The 22,438-nt window shown below is 44.4% G+C and overlaps 1 protein-coding gene across 1 annotated transcript in view; it reads left to right on the plus strand.

Moving 5' to 3' along the window:
- ADCY1 (adenylate cyclase 1) overlaps positions 1-22,438 on the plus strand; it is a 148,271-nt gene that overhangs the window by 79,990 nt on the left and 45,843 nt on the right. Inside the window, exons 8-14 of the mRNA XM_079149904.1 lie at positions 258-413; positions 10,040-10,234; positions 10,348-10,445; positions 11,717-11,801; positions 19,473-19,562; positions 19,976-20,229; positions 20,566-20,692. Of these exons, the coding sequence (XP_079006030.1) occupies positions 258-413; positions 10,040-10,234; positions 10,348-10,445; positions 11,717-11,801; positions 19,473-19,562; positions 19,976-20,229; positions 20,566-20,692 (1,005 nt within the window). The remainder of the gene's footprint in view (positions 1-257; positions 414-10,039; positions 10,235-10,347; positions 10,446-11,716; positions 11,802-19,472; positions 19,563-19,975; positions 20,230-20,565; positions 20,693-22,438) is intronic.

Here is a 22,438-nt window from a genome sequence, read left to right on the forward strand (position 1 = left end):
AGTTTAAGAGGCCTGTGTGTGTGTGTGTGTGTGTGTGTGTGTGTGTGTGTGTGTGTGTGAGAGAGAGAGAATTGGATGTTCTGAAACCTGGCTAGGGTTTGTTCATTATTGTGTTCAATGCTTGGCACCCAGTGAGCATTGAGCAAATGGTTCCCTGTGCCCTGGGGTCCCTGTCACCACCAGGGTCATGTTTTTAATCCAAGAAACAACATGTATCTCATTGATAGCATTTCCCTCTGTTCATTGTGTTTGAACAGATATTTCCAGGCCTGATTCTCTCAGATATAAAGCCGGCCAAGAGGATGAAGTTTAAGACTGTCTGCTACCTGCTGGTACAGCTCATGCACTGCCGAAAGATGTTCAAGGCTGAGATCCCCTTCTCCAATGTCATGACCTGTGAAGACGATGACAAGGTAGGAGTTACCAGGGGCACTGCTGGCAGGAGCCAATGGGAACTGAGTCTCCATCCCATCTTCTCCTCACCTCTCCTCTGCAATATAGTACTTGTGCAGCTTGGTTAGGTCCAACATCACTATTTACACATTGTTTAGTCAGCTTTTCATTTCCGTGTCTAAAACAACTGATAAGAACAACCTAGAGGAGGAAGAGTTTATTTTAGTTTCATAGTTTCAGAGGTTCAGTCCATGGTTGGTGGGCTCTATTGCTCTGGGCTTTGGATAAGACAGAATATCATGTTGGAAGGACATAGTGGAGGAAAGCTGCTCAGCTCATGGCAGCCAAGAAGAGAGAGAGAGGAAGGGGCCACGGACAGATAGAATTCCCAAGGTCATGCCCCCAGTGACCTACTTCCTTCAGCCATGTCCCACCTGCCTACAGTTTCCATCTAGTAGTCCTTTCATATTATCAATCTATCACATAAATTAATCCACTCACAAGGTTACAGCTCTCATAATCTAATCACTTATCTCTGTACATTTCTGAACATTGCCTAACACATGAACTTTTCTAGAGACATTAAAGATCCAAACTCTAGTACATGTTTATGATCTTGTGAATGCTGCTGAGAGCTAAGCCAAGTTTTATTTCCTGTACAGATTTCTGTATTGCCTTGCACTTTTTCACACCTTAATAATCTGTATTTATCCAAGTTCAAGCTAACATTCCCCCGCTCACTGTCTAAGCTCAGGATAGTCCTGTCCTTATGTCCTAGCCATTTTAGCCTTGATCTGACTATCCCCTGAGGCTGGCCCCTACCACCCTAAGGGGCTTCTTTGGCGCTGTCTTTCTCCTGTGGTTGACCTTGTATCTCTCATATCACATGAGCTCCTCTCTCCCTTGGTTCAGTTCTTCCTTTTGATGGATCATGAACTCCAGCAACTGACCATGGAAGGGACAGGAGGTAACGTTGGGGTACTTTGCATGCATAAAGGGATCTTTCTAGCCCCTCACATGTAGAGCTTTGCAGCCTGTTGGTGTAATAGGGCCTCAGTTACTAGGTTGATGTGTTAGTCTGCTCAGGATCCACAGCAGAATGCCACAGCCTTTTAGGAGCCTTAAGCCATAGATATTTTTTCTCTCACAGTGCTGGAGGCTAGAAATTCAAGATCAAGGTGTTGGCAGGGCTGGTCTCTTCTAGTCATCTCTCCTTGGCTTTGCAGGTGCCTCCTTCTGTGTCCTCACATGGCAGAGAGAAGGAGCTCTGGTGTCTCTTTAAGGATGCTAATCCCTTCAGGATCTCATCTAAACCTAATCACCTCTAAGTCCTCACCTTCTACTATCATCATGTTGGGGGTTAGAATTACAAGAAGTGGATTTGGAGGTATTCAAACATTTGGTCCATGACAGTTCACCGTGATCTTCCTTCCTCTGACAGTTTGTTTCACTATGTTCTGGCTTCTGGGGTTGCTGCTGAGAAGCTCAGAGTTATCCTATTTCCCAACCCTTTGATGTGACCCTTCTGAGTATTATTGCTCTCAGGAAGCTTATGGAACCTGTTCCTTGTACCTGGTGTTCTGAACTTGCCCTAAATATGCCTTAATCTAGGGTTTTTTTTTTTTTTTTTTTAATGCTTTGGAATGGATACTGCATGGACCCAGAGGATCCACCTCTGGAAGTGTTCTGGGATTATTTTGTTGATGATTGCTTTTCCCTCATTTTTCCTAAAACTTTTATTATTTGGGCATTGAATTGAATCTCCTGAACTGGTCTGATTCTCCTTCTCTGTCTCTCTCTACTTATTAGAAAATTTCTTCAACTTTATCATTTGTCACTTTTTTTTTTTCTTTTTTCTTTTTTTTTTTTTTTTGTACCAGGGATTTGACCCAGGGGTGCTTAACCATGGAATCACATCCCCATCCCTTTTTATTTTTTATTTTGAGATAGGGTCTTGCTAAGTTGCTTAGGGCCTTGCTAACTTGTTTAGGACCTCTCTAAGTTGCTGAGGTGGCTGTGAACTAGCGATCCTCCTGCCTTAGCCTCCCAAGTCGCTGGTATTACAAGCATGTGCCACCTTACCCAACTCAACAATTCTTTTGAGTTTTTCATTTCTTCAACCACATTAAAAAAAACAAAACAAACAAACAAACAAAAACCCTCCATGATCTCTATTTTGTTCTGAATAGTTCTTTTCATGAAAGCCTATTTCCCTGTCAGGGATGTATCTTTCCCCCTTTTGTCTCACTGAGATTTTTTTTAAAAAAGATTTTCTTGTCCCAGAAACATCTCTGTTTCCTCTGAGCACCTTTCCCCACTCTGTTCATCTTCCTTTATAATCCTATCTCCTATAGATGTCCGAAGCCCTTACTCTTGTTGATTAAAATTGGGAATTACAGAGCTGATTGGGAATGCAGATCCGGGAGAAAGGTTCTCCTCTTTGAACTTTCTTGTGGGTACCAGGATTTTCTGTCTCTCTTCTTGAATGGGTCAGGGTCACCTGGGATTCTTGAATTTTCTGCTGAAAGGCCTGGGGTCTCAGGCTTCACTTCAACCAGGTGGTCTTGCATCAGTAACTCTGAGCTGGAAACCCTGATTTCCCCACAAGGAAAGATCTCACTGGTACTTTGGGGGGTTGATGGGTTCATGTCCCAAGACTGTGGGGTAAACCTGGGACCATTGACACCACCTCATGGATGGCATTTGACCACATTAGTTAAGACCATCAATGCTTAAACCTGAGCTGGCCTGGTTCCTCCACTGTCAGCTGGGGTCCAGCCCTCCAAGGTCTGTCTCCTCAGTTCCTGATGCCTGTTTTCTAAACTTCTGTTGCTACTTTTTCCACCTTCATTTCTTTCCTGCCTTTACGGGTTTTATGCCTTTTAAAGAAACCTCTTGCTATAATTTAGAGTCTTCTCAGGAAGAAGCAAGATTCTGCTGCCTCAGGCTCATGGTTCATTATCACAATTTGTGTGTGTGAGCTCAATTTTGCTAGAACTTTATCTGAGAATTCTGTAAGAATTCATGGTGTATCCCATCAAAGAATATTGGTCTTTATGCCTCTCAGGCAGCTAGGGACTGTTTTAAACTAAATGGTTAACTTCTAGTTTTCAGATGTCCAAGGTAATAGGGATTTTGGCCCTAATCAGGCCAGTAGGCACATGTTTCTAAGTTTCTGCTCCATTCAGAGTGGGATCCAAGACAGATAAGTCTCCTCATCTCCCATGCAAGGAGCTTTTCCAGTCATTGTCTGCTGAGGGTGGAGCCTCTTGAGCCTGGAATTCCCACCACTTTCAGGCCTTAGTTTTTTGGGCTGGTTTCTGCGAGTGCCACATGAAATATGCAGCACTTCAGATATACTGAGTTTGACAGCGCCGCTGCCCTCAGGGCTGACAGTGGCTTTGACATTCTTACCCTGTCTAGACTCCCAGTTACCTGAACATTTCTGACCTCTGATAATTTCCTTTCTTGCTAGTTTGGTTGTGCATTGAATTTTATTTAGAATTTGTAACCAGAGAATCTTAAACCCTCTTGTTTGCCATGTTTTCAGATTTAATCTCTACCTTTCTCCCCTAGTGCTTGGGGTCCCCACATATCTCTCCACCAGGGCTAGAACAAAGGTGGGGCAAGCCAGATGCACAGTTTAAGCAGGTACCCAAAACTCAGTCATCCAGATAAATAATATTTTCATGCAATATTTTGAAAAATAAATTTTAATCCAAAAGAATCCAGGATGAATAAAAAAAAAAATCAAAATTAAAAAAGACTGGAGGATGCAGAGGTATTATGGAACCTAAAGCAATAAGGAAAGTCTGCAAGCAGGGCTTCTGTCTGCCCAGGACACTCTTGGAGCAGTTGTGGTGAGGGGTGGAAAAGTCATTCTTATTGGATCACTGAGGAAACTCAGGTTTAATAGGACTCTAGAATTCAGACATGTTTCCAGGTAGAGCACGCTGCTCAGTGATTCAAATATTAAAGCTCTATTGGACAAACCAAGACAGTGACGGAACTGCCCTTTCTCCAGGGGTGGGAGAAAGCAGTGTCTCTACTTAGATTTTAGACAATTCCCGCAGCAGCCCCTCAGTGGCTCTGTAGGTTTGGAAGGAGACAAACCTTGGCTCCCCGGTCCCTACTGAGCCATTTGCAGCCCCACTTCAGTGGCTTGTTGGTGATTCCAGCCCTCTCCTGCCACCATCCTGCTTCCTGCAGTCTCACCCTGGTCTAGGCAGCATGTCTTGACAAGCTTCTATGTGCATACACCTCTCACCTCCCTGACCAAAGACTTGGACCCCTTGCTTTTCACCTTCCTGCCTCCTCTGGGTGCACTGAGTGTTGTCCCCATTTCATCTTTGGTCCCTCTATCCCCTCAGTCCTCTAGATGGATGGCATAGAGCGTCAGACCTCACCTGTGAGCTCTGACAGACCTCACCTGCTGCTGTCTGCCTGGTGCCTGGATACACAAGCTTCTACATCTGGCTTCCATACTCCCCTGGGAGGCTCAAACCCTCTCAGATTGTGTCCCCTTCTCATCATGGTGCCATACCACCTTCTTTGAACTCTGGGACTTTATCTGTGCTTGTCATGGTCAGGTCCTGTCCTTACTGGGCCCTCCAGCCCTGACCCTCAAGTGTCCTGCATGTTGATGCTGGCCCTTTTCACTTTGGATGACCCCTGGGGACATCTTGCTAAGCCTCTGGGCCTTGAGGCTTGGCCCCACCTACCATTACCTTGTACCCAGTGCCTCCCTCTTTTGTCTCATCCTTCTGTCCAACTGCCTGTCATGTTGCTTCACAACTCCCCATCTGCACATGAGTTCTCTGCCTGTAGATGATCCTCCCCTGGCATCATGCCTTGGTCAGCAGCCCTGTCAGTACTGCCAAATGCTGCCAAAACACTGTCTTCTTGTTCTCTACCTCTAAACTCTGACCCCTTGCCCTCCAGGGTGCCTGATTCTGGCCTCTTTGCCCCATGGATATTCTCTGTGGCCAGGGCAACTCTCTTCCCCTAGTACCCAGTCCTCCCTAGGGACAGAGACCAAGAGTCACCCCAACTTCCATGGAAAAAGCTTTGCTTTTCCAATATCCTCATCACCATCTGTTCCCAGACTAGGCTCCTTGCTGCTACCTATGATTAGTGAAAACAAGTCCCAAATGGGGGCAGAGAGTGTCATCAAAGAGTGATGATGGTCAGTGGCATGGGGTCTCTACAGGGATGTCTGTGGTGGCTCCAGGGAGGGCCAGATCCTGAGCATGTGACAAGTTTGCTTGAGTGACAGGTGGACACTGTGCAGACTAACTCTGCTTGCAGCTCTTTCCCTCTCCGTGGCATTCCAGGCTTATCTTCACTCATCCATCTCACCTCTTCCTTTTCTCTGTTCCCCTGCTCCTCCAGACATGCACACCTGGCAGCCTCAGTGTAAGATGGAGCCACCTAGGAACTGGGGTTGTGGTGGGGTGAGCGTGTGCTTTATACTTTGGGATCTTGGCATGTCTTTTATGATCAGTGTGTCCAGTTTTGTGGAGTGACTTACAAGTGTACTTGAGCACTTGAGCATGGACTGTTCTGTCTGTGGGGGTCCAGTGTTTTCAGGTGCTGCTCATTTAGGGGAGCAGGAGCCAGAACAGCAGGGATTGACCAATAGGTGGCAACATTGCACAAAGACTCAGTTCAGGGTCAGGGATTGGGGTGTTCAGGATCTTTGCAGTAGGACCAAGAAAGTGGGGTCCCAAAGTTGGGGGGAGAGATTGGGGTGAACTTCAGATACATCAGGGAAAGTGGGAATCTGTAGCTAAGTTATAGGGTGGAGTCAATGGATAGAAAATTACCAAGAGGAAGCATCAGGGATTGGGGGATTCTGGCTAAACCAACCTATAGGATTCCTGATGATGATAAGCCAGGGTGATCACATAGTACCTGGGGCATAGTGAAGGTTGAGGGACCGACTATTTATGGATGGTGATCATATATTGAGGCAGGATTTTGCTAAACTAAGCATGTTTCTTTGAGGAAACTGGATTTTATAAGGAAGTGCACAGAGAGACCCAGAGGAAGATTCTGGATCTGAATCTTTGTTAGTTCCCACATATTCTACCTCTGGTAGGTTTGGGCCACCCCACACTGGGTACCCTAGACTTCCTCCTGGGGGTTTGGTCTTCTACCTGCACCCACAGTGGCTTTGCCTGTGGCTTTAGGTCTTGCTCAAACAGCTATTATTGTCATACCGCAGGGATAAGCTCCTACAGTAAACTGTAACTCACAGCGCATATACATCTTCTTTTTGTTCTCTGAATATTCTCTATGATTATAAAAGTACTTATTGTAAAAAATATGAAGAAATGCAAAAATGCATGAAGAAGAAAATGAAAAACATTTATCTATAATCCTACCAACTCCCACAAAAGTAAGACCTATCATTAACATTTTGTTCCTTCCTGTTTCCTAAGTGTGTGTGTTTATAAAATTTTTAATAAAACTTAATTGGGTAACATACAAACAGTTTGGTTGCTTGTTTCTTCTTCACTGGCCAGTATATCATAAGGATATATGATTACATGGCTGGGTGATTCTACATCATGTACACAGAATGAGAAGTTATACTCCATTTATGTATGAGATGTCAAAATGCATTCTACTGTCATGCATAACTAATTAGAACAAATAAAAAATAAAAATAAGAAAAGATTTTCTTATATTGTCAAATACCCCTCAAAAATTTGATTTTCAACCATTGCATAGATATCTAGAGAGACTATTTACTTAATCAACCTCCACTGATATTTAGGGTATTTTTTTTTTTTTTTCTCTTAAGTGAAGCACGTCATGCACAGCATTTTTGTTCCTGAAATTTTGTTCTTGGATCATTCTGTAAAATGAGTCCTATGAGTCAAGGTCTGCTTGCATGGGTGTGTCACTCATTAGGGTTTGTGACGCCTGTCACCAATTGAACCCATCAGGTTGGGGACAGGCTAATGCTAGCCAGAGACAGTCTAGGGACTCTTCTTGATTCTGGTATTCGTACATCTGGGAACCTCCTTTTGTCTGCCTTCTCCCGCTTCTCTATCTTTTAGCATTATTTTTATCTTTCTTGTTATACTTCAATATCTAAGTTTTTTGATTAAACAGTAACAACAACTACTACAAAAAATATACTGGGCATGGTGGTGCATCTTGTAATCGCAGTGATTTGGGAGGCTGAGAAAGGAGGATCACAAGTTCAAGGCCAGCCTGGGCAACTTCATGAGACTGTGTCTCAAAATAAAAATAAAATGGACTGGGGATGCAGCTCAGTGGTAAAGTATTCCTGGGTTCAATCCCTATTACCTAAATAAATAAATAAAAATAAAAGCAGTGTCTGTACATGATACAAAAATTAAATCTTTCAAACTGTTTACCATTTTGTCTTTCTTTCTAAAAATCAGTGTGTGTATGCACCAGGAAGTAAATGCAAGTAGGAACTGAGATTACTATAGCTACACACAGTCTTTTCTCTCATGCTGGACTGTAGGCATCTTGGAGATACACACAAATCCAAGTCCTTTCTGTGGCAGAATGGTTTCCACATCTGGAAACCACTGGACGGGTGCAGACCTGACTTCACCCATCTTGTTGGTAGATGGGGACTTCATTTTATCATGTCCCCAGGTTCTGGGAACATCCTTTTAAAAAAAAACATCTTAGCAAGAGTACAAGGATAGCCTGAGGTATTGCTTTATGGTGAAATTGCTGGGTTAATGGAGTGTCTATTTTAATTTTGGAGAGCTATTGCCAAATTGTGGTCTCCAAGTGTCTGCCCTGCTAACCCCACCCATGATATGTATGAGCTCTGGTTTTCCCAACCCCCTCAGCTCTGCCCTTAGCACAGTTTAAAATATCACCAGTGTGCTCCCTGCCATGCCTTTTCTTCTATTTCTAATCCACTTAGCCTTTTGCCTGCCCTATCTCCTGGGCTTTATGTTTAAATATGCTAGGGATTATTTTTATAAGAATAATGTCTACTATATCTATCTAATATAGTGAACATAAAATTTTAGCTTGTTTGGTCTGCACACAGTAACTTCTTAATTCTCTTGGATTTTCTCAATCTACAGTAATACCCATTACAAATTATGAGAATTGTGCTTCATCTTCTTTCCATTATTAAGTGACCTTAATAAAGGTGGGCATTCTTTTTTATTCTGACTTTAGTAGTTAAAACAAATAGGATTTTGCCTTTAATGATGACATTTTGCACTAGGTGTAGTAGAATATGCCTAATTATTTCAGGGAAGTAGCTCACAGCATTAGTATTTGCATTTTTTAATGAGAAGTGGTTGCTGGATTTAGGAAATACTTTCGTGTATGTATTAAGGTGATACACTTAGAGGTATGGCCCTTTGACTGTTCATATGTATGGTGTGGCTGACTCTCCAGTGTTTCTGTGATCTTACGAGGTGCGGTTAGGGGTGCTCTCTTGTTACTGCCAGGTGAACATGGAAGTCCCGGTTGCCACTCATCTTCCATGACATTACTATTAGGCAGATATGGAAGCTGATTCTCCTTGAGGCCAGTAGTAGCATAAGTACAGGGTTCATTGCCATTTCCTGGATATGAGCACCTTGGCTCTGTTTGACTTTCTTTGGCATTGTCTTAGCTGGGGTGCAGCTACACGTCCTCACAGCCCTGAGAGTGGAATTCAAGACTCCAGTGTGGCCTTTGCTGGATGAATGGGGGTAGGAAATAGATTTTTCAGTGGTCTTGGGAAAGAGTAGGGTGGTTGTTGTCTAAGTTTTCTCTTTTTCTAGGTTTCCCCTTCTTGGTCCTTTGGCCAGAAAGAGCAGGCTTTTGATGCTTCCACTAATTTTATCTGTACACAATGGCATTTTCAGGCTATTGGCTTCTTCAGTTTCTGATCTGAGATAAATAAGACAAAAAGAAACCCCAGGGGGACCTCCCACTCTGCCATACATTTTTTCTTTGAATCTCAAAGTTCCTAAAGCACCCATTTTTTTCTTTCTACTGTTGAGTCTTGTGTCTATATGTATTGTTGGCATTTTGACCATTTGGTTAGAATAGAATGGAGTGATGTGTTTATTCCTTCTTTTCTGAAACTGCATGCACAGCATCTTTTTAATATTTTTGTTTTCTCGTAAAATGTGTTAATCACCAGAGGCCCTGCTTGTGAAGTCCAATAATGAGATCGCAGTAGGTGGTTTCAAATTAGATTCCATTTTTCTTTTTAGCAAATGAGTGCATTCTTGTACCCCTTCTGGGACATATAGGAGCTGTGTAGAAGGATTCATGCTCCATTCCCATCAGCCCTGGCTGCAGTGAGAGACCTGTAAGGTCTTGTCTTTTGGGTTATATGTGCAGGTGTCTGCTCTTCCCTGGATACTGTTCCACCACTGCACACGTATTGAGTCCCACAACCCTCACTGCAGTTGCTGTGGACAGCTGCCCTGTAACCCCCAGCACAGATATGGGAACCCCAACACTGAGAGGCCTCCCCTGCCATCTCAGGTCAGCGGGGACAGACCTGTGTTTGCATCTCAGATCCTCAAATGGAGTTCACGCTGCAGTGGATAGGTGCAGGCTAGAGGGTGAGTATGATCCCTTTTCTTCAAAAAGTGGAAAATTTGATGATGTTTCCTTATTTCCACGATGGCTGCAGCGGAGGGCGTTGAGAACAGCATCAGAAAAACTGAGAAACCGCTCGTCTTTCTCTACAAATGTGGTCTACACCACACCAGGCACGCGTGTCAATAGGTACATCAGCCGCCTCCTGGAAGCCCGTCAGACGGAGCTGGAGATGGCGGATCTGAACTTCTTTACCTTGAAGTACAAACATGTTGAACGGGAACAAAAGGTAAGTAACTCTGGTTTTAATCTTCCTTGATGTGGTGGGTCAAGGCACCATCTAGGGCCCAGAAGCTCGCAGCCCCAGGGGTTGATCCATCTCTCTCCCTCCCCTCTTTGTAGTACCACCAGCTTCAGGACGAGTATTTCACCAGCGCTGTCGTCCTTGCCCTCATCCTGGCTGCCTTATTTGGCCTTGTCTACCTTCTTATGATCCCACAGTAAGTGTTGTCCTGTTCTGATCAGTGATGTGGGAAGGTGGTCAAGAAGTCAAAGTCACTGGCTAGACATGGTGGCTCACACTTGCAATCCCAACAGCTCAGGAAGCTGAGGCAGGAGGATCACAGATTCAAATCCAACCTCAGGAACTTAGTGAGGCCCTGAGCAGCTTAGCAAGACCTTGTCTCAAAATAAAACATAAAAGGGCTCTGGACGTGGCTCAGTGGTTAGCTGCCCCTGGGTTCAGTCCCTAGTAGGAAAATAAATAAATAAGTGGAATTTAAGGTCCCTAAGGTTGGTAGCTTTGTGCTCTTCTCTTATATTCGGGATTCACCTCCCAGTTACTCTCCCATCATGCCCAGCATTTGGGGAAGACATTGGCCACCACCAGTTACTCAAGTCAGTAGTATAGCAAACTTTGATGGCATCCAGCTTGGTACTGGTCACTGTTGATTTTTAATTTTGAATTGACTGAATGAATTCTAAGACACCATGTATTTTCAGTTTCTCCGTCCTTTGTGGCATGTGCCATTGCCCTGATAACTGTTGTCAAAGGGGAAACTGAATATACTGAATGGCCTCACTGGTTTTTAGGTCCATGTCATTTTCAGAAACATTAAAATGAGAAAAAGAGGATTCTGAAAAGGAAGAAAAATATAGTAATCACCCTATGAGTGGGTGTGAGTTTGGCAGGTGTTTTTGGTTGAGGAAGACACCCCAAAAGTCTCTGCTTGTTACTTTTCTTCCAGACATAACTGTTTCTTCATAAAACCTATCGAGGGGGAATAACATCTCCTTTGAGTTTCCAGAGAACACACAGACTGTCCTCACACCTGAGGAGGACAGGGGGCCACATCTGTGGGATGCATACAGACCCTGAACACAGTGATCCACCTGAGGTCCCTGTTTGGGAATCTAGCTTTTTCTAGAAACTTCCTTCCCAGATGAAGCCCCACAGAAGGGCAGCTCATTTGACCGTCTGGGCAGCTCCTATGATTCTGTCAGGAGTAAAGGGCTTCCAGAAAGATATCTGTCCCTCATCCTAGCTCAGAAAAGACCCCTTAACTTGGGAACTCCAAATGCCTCCTCTGGAAGACAACAGATATGGCAAATCCCCGGGGACCCAAGGGCAGGCGGCCCAGTATATGACACTGCTTCGTCCTGAGAGCTCAGGAGAATTAGAGGGAGCATAGGGAGAACTGATTTACAGGTATCTCTTGGCCACATCACCCAGCCCCTGCCCAGCAGTGACCTTCATGTCCTCTATCTCCAGGAGTGTGGCCGTCCTGCTCCTGCTGGTGTTCTGTATCTGCTTCCTGGTGGCCTGTGTCCTCTACCTGCACATCACCCGGGTCCAGGTACGTGTGTGGTGTGTGTCTTTTCCCTGTCCATCCCACCTCTGGGCAGGACAGGTGGGATGTTGGAGGCAGTCCTGTCCCTTGCCCTCCATGGCAGATGGAAATATCTGCCCTTGTGCTGGATGTTCACTAAGTCCAGTCTTGCATCAGGCACCATGTGCTGTGTGGAAGCTACCTTCTGGGCATAGTGGGTGGGTGACGGATGGCAGTGAAGTAAATGAACACAAAATATTGATCCTGCTGTCCCAGATGGAGAGCTTAGGGAAGGAGGGAGGGGTGGTTGTGTGGCTTTTCATACCTCTGCCCTGGGAGAGCATTTTCCAGGTGGGGCATCTGCTGTCTGGGTCCCCACACTCATCTTCTCAGCTCTTGAACTTTGGGTGCTGAGGCCTGAGTTCCATAGCCTTGTTCTTTCTGCTGCTCATCAGAGAGGATGCTTTTGTTCCTCCTGGTCCTGCATTCCTTCATCACATCCTTAGTCTTCATTCCCAAATTCCCCATTTCCCCCAGAATACCTTTACTTCTCCCCCTGGTAGGCCCAGTGTTATTTTTGCATTGTTGTTGAATCTAGCGACTTCTGAAAAGATTAAGTCTAGTTTTATTCATTTAGCTTTGTCATTATTCATAGGTAGGTACCATCCTGATTTTTTTCTAAATCAGATGATACTATTTATTAAAACTGCATTTGCAGCTCTTTGATTTTTATAGGTTGAGTGACATTTGGTTTGAAATTTCCCCCTTTGGATAAGATTGCTTTTGTCATATAATTTTAAGCAAAAGCATGATGGATGTTAATTTCAAAGCCTGTCACTTTGTTCACAGTGGTGGGAACTGACATGCCCACCTCATGGTGTGCAAATAGCCTAACATATGCAGAAAACATAGAACGAATACTGCTGGGGAAAGAACAACAGCCACCAAGCATAGCTGAGGAATGCACCAGCCCCACAAGCCCACCTGGCATCTCACTTGGGGAATATGGATTCTCCTGAGCAGATTCACACCACTCACTTGAGCCTCCCATGTGGGAGTGAGACACTTTAACCTCTTTCTGCTGATTAGGGACATGGGGTTTGGGCAGCTAAGCGACTTGCTCAAGTGACTTAGAAGCAAAATCTGTACCTGGTTTCCTGTCCATAAAAATAATATTCAAACCTAAACACCGCCTGGTTTTCAGTGAGATTGGGCTGTGACTGTGGCTGGAATTGATCCTCTTGGTCGATAAGGCAGCTGCCCTACGACTGGGAACTTTGGTCAGAGTAATTTCAGGGTGATAACATTAAAAATAAACTAGTCTGCGTCATCCCATGTGATGCTTCTTACTGAGATGTTTTGTTCTCTTGGTGGACTCTGACCAGGCTCTGATAGCTCCCTTTTTTCTAAAGGGCACTCCCCTCCTCTCCCCTCCCCATGGGCATGGAGTGTTTTCCTGTGCGTGTGTGTGAAGCACCAGACTCACAAAGCTGCAGGACCTGACCTTCCTAGGAGCTGTTGTCAGTGGCATGTGCACTGATGTGCAGAAAGCAGAGTCTGGTCTCAGCTCAGACAGGAGGCAGGGCCAAGCTTACAGCAAGTATATACCGGGTCAGGGCTTGACCGAACCAGCAGCATATACTGACTGTGTTCACCAAGCTCTGCGCAGGGCTGAGAGCATCCTTTGTGGGGGATTAACCTGACTGGGGCCATGGCAGATGCCTATGCAAAATACACTGTGGGGATGGACAGATGACAGGATGGAGGCATGGGGGAGGTTGGCACACAGCCTCAAGTCCATCCAGGAGAAAGTCAGCTTGACCGAGGGGGAGGCATGACTGGGTGGTGCCAGCCACTTAGGTGGGGTTAGGTCTCGTTCCCAGAACATGTTCTTGAGACATTTGTGATGTGAACACATAGACATGTTCTCTCCCCTGATGTTGACGGTATTCAAAGCCACCTGTCCATGGGACCTTCACCCTTTGCATTGGTCCTTGTCATCATCATTATTCATTTCCTGGAGAGATATTTTAACTTCTATTTAAATGATAAAACACATCCATAGGAACAAATATCGAGGATCAGATGGGAGGATCTGAAGTACTCCAGGGCCAGCTATTACAGTTTCCTAACTGAGGGAGTGAGCCAGGATGACTTTTAGAGTCCACATATATGTGAGATCATGCAGTGTTGTTGCTTCTGCACCTGGCGATGTTTCACTTAGCATTTTGTCCTCTGGGTTCATCCATGTTGGGGCAAATAGTAGGATTTGCTTCATTTATAAGGCTAAATAGTACTCCATTGTGTATGTACACCATATTTTTGTTATCCATTCATCCTTGGATGGACTAGATTGATTCCATATCTTGGCTCTTGTGAATAGTGCTGTAGTGAACATGGGAGTATAGCTATCTGTCATGCTGATTTCATTTCTTTTGGCTCTCTACCCTGTAGTGGAGTTGCTGGAGTATATGGTAGTTCTATTTTAAATTTTTTGAGGAACCTCCATACTGTTTTCCATGATGGCTGTACTAATTGACATTTCCACCAACATTGTACAAGGATTTCCTTTTTTCCACACCTTTGCCAACACTTGTAACCTTTTGTCTTTTAATCTTAATAATAACCATTCTAATTGGAAAGAGGTGATATCTCATTGTGGTTTAAATTTGCATTTCTCTGATGATTAGTGATGTTGAGCATTTTTCATTTATCTGTCAAACCTTTGTCTGTCTTCATTTGAGAAAATGTATATTAAGGTCCTTTGCCCATTTTTAAATTGGGTTATTTGTTTTTTGCTATTGAGTTGTCTGAGTTCTTATATATTTTGGATAATATTCCATTATCAGATGTATTCTTTGCAGATATTATCTCCCAATCCAGGGTTATTTCTTCACTTTATTATTTGTCATAGAGGAAAAGCTCCTCTATGTCCGTTCATTTGGACAATGCTTTTTTTTTTTTTTTTTGCACTGAGCTTTAAAAGCACATAAAACAAAAGGAAAAACAGACAAATGGAATTGCATCAAGCTAAAAGGATTCTGCACAGCAACGAAAGGCCTCCTGTGATTAGATTAGGTGCATCAAGTACTCTTGTCTGAGTGATGAAGAATTAGCCGATTATTAAACTTAATTACAGCTTCAGAGTCCCTTATGCCATGAATGTCACATGATCATAGACATTCTCATTCATCATAGTCTCTGACCCAGGATTTAGGGTGAGAAACCTTGGGGACTTTTTAGAACTATGCCAATCCTAAGTATACTAAATAAAATTCATTTTATTAATTTAAGAAATTTCTCCATATATTTATAACCCAGAACTTTCGATATTTTTGGCAAATTTTTAAAGGGTTGTGGGGAATCATACTTTTTCCCTTTGATTACTAAAGTTGCTTTATATGGTTTCTGCTTGCATGGTCATTTTCATGGCCTTGCACTAGCTTGCAATGAAGCACTGACTGTTTGATATGCTATTTTAGTCAGTTTTTCATCACTATGACCAAAAGACCCAACAAGAACAACTTAGAGGAGGAAGTTTATTTTGGTTCAGTCCATGGTCAGCAGACTTCATAGCTCTGGCCCAAGGTGACACAGAGCATCACTGCAGAAAGGCATGGTGGAGGAGAGCTTCTTGGTTCATGACAGCCAGGATGCAGACAGAGAGTGAGCTCCACTTGCCACGGACAAAATATAAACCCCACAGGCTTTCCCCCAGTAACCTACTTCCTCCAACTACACCTGACCTATCTATACTTACCATCCTGTATAGTTGTCCTTTTAAATTAATTAAATGGATAAATTCACTGATTAGACTGCAGCTCTCATAATATAACCCTTGAACATTCCTGCATTGTTTCATATATGAGTTCTTGGTGGTTACCTTATATCTAAATCATAACATTCTGCCCCTGGTCCCCCAACACTCATGCCCATCTCACAATGCAAAATATAATTAGCCAATTTACAAGAGTTCCCATAGTCTTAACAGTTCCAGTATTACCCAAAAGTCCAAGTTCAAATTATCATCCAAGATTCAAGGCAAATTCTTAGCTATGAGGCCCTGTAAACATCAAAAGCAGGTTACATATATCCATATGCAATGGCACATAGTAAACATTTCCATTTCAAAAGGGATAAATAGAGACATAGGAAGAAGGGATAGAATCAAAGCAAGACTGGAATCCAGCTGAGCAAATGAGTTCTATAGCTCCATGTTCAGCATCTGGGGTGCATGGCATTGTGATGTTCTTTCTAAAAGGTTTGTATAGCTCTACCCCTATGTCCTTGATGGTTGTAGCCCACATAACCTCTCTGTTAGCTTGTTCCTGGAACTTTCTTTGGCAGAAGTTCCACCTTACTGACAACTCTTAATCTGGGGGCTTCTACTGCAGCTTAAACTTCCTTCTACATCTTCACACATTACCCTCCCAGGGGATGTCTACGGGGATTTGGAACCTACTACATTTTGCCTGGCCTCTCCTATCTTCTTTTGAAATCTTGGTGGAAGCCTCCATGACCTCTTAACTCCAGTATCCTGAATTTCTGCAGAACCAACACCACATGGATTATGTTAAGATCGGCCACCATCTTGAGCAGTAGCCAGACTTCCTGGACCCACAGCTGCAGCAGCCCCTAAATGTCTGAGCAGCTGAGCATGGTGAAACAACTACCTAGATGCCCCCGTACAAGCAGGGTGCCCCATTTTTTTCCAAAGAATTTTTAATTTTCTACCTGTGCAACTGAGATGGGCATGGTCTTGCCAGTTCCTAAAATGTCCTCAAGTCATCTTTTCTGTTGTCTCTGGGTAAAGTATTTAGCATTTCTTTAGTGGCTGTAATCTCTAACCACAACTTCATTAACTACAGTTTTACTTACATTTTCTGGCCATACTACAAGTTTTTAAAATCTTTCTGCTCTGCTTTCTGCTCCTAAATATCAGAGTAAGCTTGACTAAAAACTGCCTGCAATATCTGTGCCACCCGAGTCTTATGCTGCCTTGCAATTTCCTCCACCAGATTAATTAGTACATCACCTTTAAGTTTAGCCTCACAGAAAATCTCAGGACATAAGCAAAATGTAAACAACTTCTTTGCCAGAATGTAACATGAATGGTTTCTGGTCCAGTTTCCAGTAGTGTCCTCCTACTCTGAAACCTCATAAGCCCAGTCTCTACTGTCCACAGTCCTATCAGTATTCTGGTCTTTTGAGCTTCTACCAGAATCATTCATTAAGCTCTACTTACAACATTCTAAAGCTTTTCTAGCTTATTATCTCTAAACTCTTCAGAATTCCTTCCACAAACTTCAAATAACACCAAAAGCTTCTGAACCACATGATAAGGTTAGTCACAACAGTGACCCCACTTCTTAGTACAATTACTGTTAATGCTTAGCTTTTGTGTTTCTGAGACCAAAATATCTGACAAGAATGACTTAGAGGAAGAAGTTTACTTTGGATCATGGTTTCAGCGGTTCAGTCCATGGTTTTGTAGCTTTGGGCCTGAGGCAAGGCAGAACATAATTGCAGAAAGGCATGGCTGAGAAGAGCTGGCTGCTCAGTTCATGATAGCAGTATGCAGAGAGAGAGAGCACACTGCTGGCCTGGTATAAAATATAAGCCCCAAAGTCATGCCCCCAGTGACTTACTTCCTCCAGCCATAGCCTTCCTGCTTATAGTTATCACCCAGTTAATCTGTATTGGTGTATTAGTTCACTGATTAGGTCATAGCTCTTGTAATCTAAGCATTTCTATTCTAAACATCCTTGCATTATTTCACACAAGAGCTTTTGGGGGATACATGTCTAAACCATAACACTGGGAAATGAGGTTGACTGGTATCCATAAAATAGGTCATTCAGTCCCCATGATTATTAAAATCCCCCTGGAGTCACCTTTCGGTGAGAATTCACATAGGATACAAATATCTTCGTGTCTCTTGCACACTAAGAGATGTCAATTCGTATACCTCTGTCCCATATTTCCTTCTCATTAGCATTCAATCCCATTCCTTCCAAGTCCCTGTTTATCCAGCCACAGTATTGATCACAGTCTATGAATCGGTATATAATTGCATATCTGACCTAGGTGTACTGCCCTGAGTTCTGCTCAGTGGGAGGATTTCCCTTCATCATTGCTTTCAGTGATATCCTGAGAGGATTGTAGCTGTCCACTTTCAGGTGGTGCCTGCATATCATGCAGAACCATCTGTAAATCAGGCCTGAATCTTTGCTGTTTCTGTCAACTAATTATAGGGAACTCCCCATGGGGCCACAGGTGCAGGCTAGGAGAGAGGAGGCACTGCAGCAGGAGGAGAGATCTTCAGCATTTGAACCAATTCTTTGCCTAGCTTGCTAGTGCCTTCAGGGCCTGATCAGGCCCAATCATGTAAATATTGCTTCCATTTGGTGATGGAATGCTGCTGTACATGCCCAACTTTGTGACTTGGTGGGTCAGATAACACTCAGCTCATGATGGGCAATTCAGATCCCATGGTAACGTGGTGGCCCATAGTCAGATGTTCCATTTCTATTAAGTCCCAGTTATGGGCCAAGAACTGTTCTCAAAAGGAGAGTTGTTATCTGCAGAGCACTGCAGCCTTGTTCCAAAATCCTGTTCCAGGGACTGGGTGTGGTTCCTAGTCTGGAAGTTGGGGATTGCAGTGGCCCTGGCCATGTTCCCAACCATGTGGAGTTCTGCCATGGCCAGAGGTAGGGAAGCAGCTAAAAGAGGGCCATGCTGGGGATCAGGGTCCTTTGTCTTGCTAAAGTGCTAAGGTCAGATTGAAAATGAAATGAGGAATAGCCCAAGTGCTCAAACTTCACAGCATCTCTTCTTTCTGAGATCAATCGAAATGAGTGTTTAGGTGAAATGTAACAGCATTGGGACTTAGGAACCAAGAACTGGGGCCTGAATCCATATCTTGCCAGCCATATGCTTTCAGAAACTATTCTCTCCTCATCTCCAGAATTCATGATCCTGGGCTTACAGGTGTTTGCGCCAGTTTTTCCTTAGCTGTCCAGTGGGAAAATAATAGTCCCAAAGATTGCAGGAATAACTTGTAGACTTCCAAGGATGTCCTGCCAGGAGCCCACTGTTGGAGCTAGTTGTTGTTGCTTTTCATAAGATGCTATGGGTATTTATTTTAGTCTGTATTTTTTATTTTCTGGAATGTGAGTGTAAAAAGAACATTTTACTTTTATACTTGAAAGCATTTATTGAATATTTCAAACTGTATTTAAAGTGAATAGATTTAAAATAAAGGTTCTAGTAAGTTTTAAGAATTATATAAAACCTGTACAAAGAATGTGATAAACTTACCTAGAGGACATAAAAGAAGACAAATGTGTGGAAATTCTTAACATTCCTAATATGGAAGAATGCATGTAATGAAAATGTCAATTATGCTACTTAATTTGAGTGCCAATCAAAGTCACATTGCCTGGCAGAGGGAAGGTAATATTACTCTTTTTAATTTAAAGAATTAAAGGTTTAAAAAAAAAAAAAAAAAACCTGAGTTCTTCACTTGGGAAATAAATGTTTGAAAAGAGCCAAGAAATCTGTGTGTGAGAGGAACACATGAGGGTCTAGGAACATGCAGACCATTCTTCACATTTGGTCTTATGTGGATTATTTACTATGCACGTGAATCTACTTCTTAATCAGATGATATTTTTAAAATTATGTTTTCTCGTTCAGTGTTTTCCAGGATGCCTGACGATTCAGATTCGTACCGTCTTGTGCATATTCATAGTGGTCTTAATCTATTCTGTAGCCCAAGGATGTGTGGTAAGCATCCATCTATAACTTCTGGAAAACACTGGGGCAAGAGTAACCGGAGGGAGCAGGGCAGGAGTAACGATGGATGGGGCAGAAGAAACGAACTGGGGCAGGACTAACAAGATGAAGCCAGGATAGTAGTAACAAGAGGGAACTGAGGCAGGAGTCACAGGATAGAGCTGCCAGGCTTGGGGTGTAGGGAGGGATGGTGCCTCCTGATCCTACTTAATTCTTTGCCTTCTCCACAGCCTGCAGCCTTTGCAGGCTGTGGGCAGCAGGATAGTTGAGACCTGGCTGGTGACAAGGGGGGATGGTTATAGTAGAAGGCAGGGGAAACCATGAGATTGGGACACCTGAATGTCCTGAGGGATGGCTGGCTGCCTCCTGGCCTTTCCTAAGTCCCTGTGTCCCTTACTTCCCAGGTGGGCTGCCTACCCTGGGCCTGGAGCTCCCAGTCCAACAGCTCCCTGGTGGTCCTTGCGGCTGGGGGCCGGCGCACTGTGCTGCCTGCTCTGCCCTGCGAGTCTGCACATCACGCCCTGCTCTGCTGCCTGGTGGGTACCCTCCCGCTAGCCATATTCCTGCGGGTGTCCTCCTTGCCAAAGATGATCCTGCTGTCTGGGCTCACCACATCCTACATCCTCGTTCTGGAACTCAGCGGATACACCAAGGCCGAGTGAGTGTGGTTGCCCCAAGGAAAAGACCCAGGTGGGGTTCTGTTAGTGAAATCTATACAGCTAGGTATAGCATGTTCTGATTAGCAAATTAATGAGGACTAATTCTATGCAAAATATTTAGTTCCATGGATTTTCCATTTCTCCTCTTCAGCCCAGGTTCTAGAAAGGCATCAGACTTCCTGTTAAGAAGGAGGTCTTGACCTGGGTCAGCCCCAGTGAACTGTTTGTGGGCATCACCACCTGAGGACCACTCTCTGCCCTGCTCCAGGGTTTGCTGACCACGTGTTGCCTGGAAACTCTACATTGACTGGGGTTTCTTCCTCTCCTTCCCCCAGGAGCGGTGGTGTCTCTGGGCGCAGCTACGAGCCGATCGTGGCCATCCTGCTGTTCTCATGCACGCTGGCCCTGCATGCCAGGCAGGTGGATGTGAGGCTGCGGCTGGACTACCTCTGGGCAGCACAGGCAAGATAAGCCCTCTCTCCTTCCTTGGGGTGTGGGATGGGGATCCTTCAGCAGTTGGAGCATCTGACTGACACATTCAATAACTGTGTGACCTGCAGAGGTCCCTGCTCAGAAGTACCACGTTCTGATGAGAGGTGGAGGAGACCTGTACCAGGGGCTTGAGAATTAGGGACAATTCCTGTGGAATGACCACATAGAAGTCTGTAGGAAGAGTGTTCTAGAAAATAATGTCAGAACCGCTGTTTTGTGAGGCAGTGAGCTCCCCATACTAGATGGTGTGTGGCAGTGATGATCAGAGGGGACTTGGCCTCTGTGGGGTCTGGATGATGGTCTCATGTCCCATCAGAGTCATGGGGAAATAAGGAAACCCTGAATCTCAGTCCATCCACTCCAGATTGAGTTGCTCTGTGGGTGGGGACTGGGAATCTATATTTTTCTATATTTTTGACAAGTACCCTGGGAAATTCTGATACGAGAGGCGTGAGGACCACTTGTGGAGAGACTCCTAGAAGAAGTGATGTGAGCTGGCTTTGGACCTTGACTTTCTGGGTACTAAGTGGGAGTCACAGTTTCTTGAAATCTCTTCAGATGTGAGACAGATGCCAAGTGCCAGATCTTTACCTGAGCCCATGCTGAATAGCTAAGTTCAGAGACAGAAGGGCTTACCTGTGTTCATGACTGGGCCAAGGCTACACCTGGTGCTAATGTGAATGCATCTCTCTCTGTCTCTGGGCTCCCATCTGCTCTGTTCTTCCTAGGCCTCTGGGATATGAGGCATTTGAATAGTCAGAATTAGATTACCCAGGCTCATATTCCATCTACAGACTGTCTTGCTCTAGGCAAATTGCTCCTCCTGATTTTCTTCACGTGAAAATGGGGAATGAAGGCTGATGAATCTTAGCTTTAGCAAGAGGTAGTCTTATTCTGACAGATCAAGAATAGCTCTTGGCTATTGGAGTTATATGATTTCAATAGACCTTAGAGTAGCATTACCCAAGAGGTGGGATTACACATGGAAAAGCAGGGTCCATAGAAGGGAATGCCAGGGTCTTTCAGCCCTGAGTGGCTGAACCAGAGGGCTCACTGTGGATGTGGGAGTGCTGAGTGTGCCCAGGTGTCTTCTGGCAGAGGGACCAGCTCTTCAACATCTGCAGTGGAGGGATGAAGACTCTGGTCAGCAGCAAGAGGGGTAACAAAGGCTGGACCTGGCATTAGATAGTCCCTGTCCCACATTCTGGCAATGTCACTTAGAGCCAGTAATCGACCATACTTGCTTCTTTCCAGCCATAAAATGGGGGTGAGAACCCAATCTGGGCTCCCAAGAATAACTGAAATTACCTTCTAGGCACACTGCCCTCAGCCTAAAGTGAGGGAGGAAGGCATGCTGGATCCCTCCTGACGTGGTCACTGCAGGTGATTGTGTCCCTTGGCTGTAGGTCATGATTCTTGTTGAGTGACCTGCACCTGCTGTTGCTCTCCATTGTCCCAGTCCAACTGGAAGCAGGACTCAGGGGACCTATTGGTTGGTAGTCTCCTGGTTGACCTCCTAGTGGTGAGGAATGGTTGCAGGTGCTGGCACATACCAGTTCTTGGAAATGAGACCAGCTGCAGTTTGCCAGAGCCTGCCAGGTGATAGGAGGAGTCTCTTTTTGATGAGTTTTGCTGCTGATATTTGTTCTGCTCTGCCAGCTGTCCAGCATAATCCAGCAGACTGGCCCCTAACACCCATCAACCTGGCCATCAGCT

The sequence above is a fragment of the Sciurus vulgaris genome (genome assembly GCF_902686455.1).
Source record: "Sciurus vulgaris genome assembly, chromosome: 8".
NCBI lineage: Eukaryota > Metazoa > Chordata > Mammalia > Rodentia > Sciuridae > Sciurus > Sciurus vulgaris.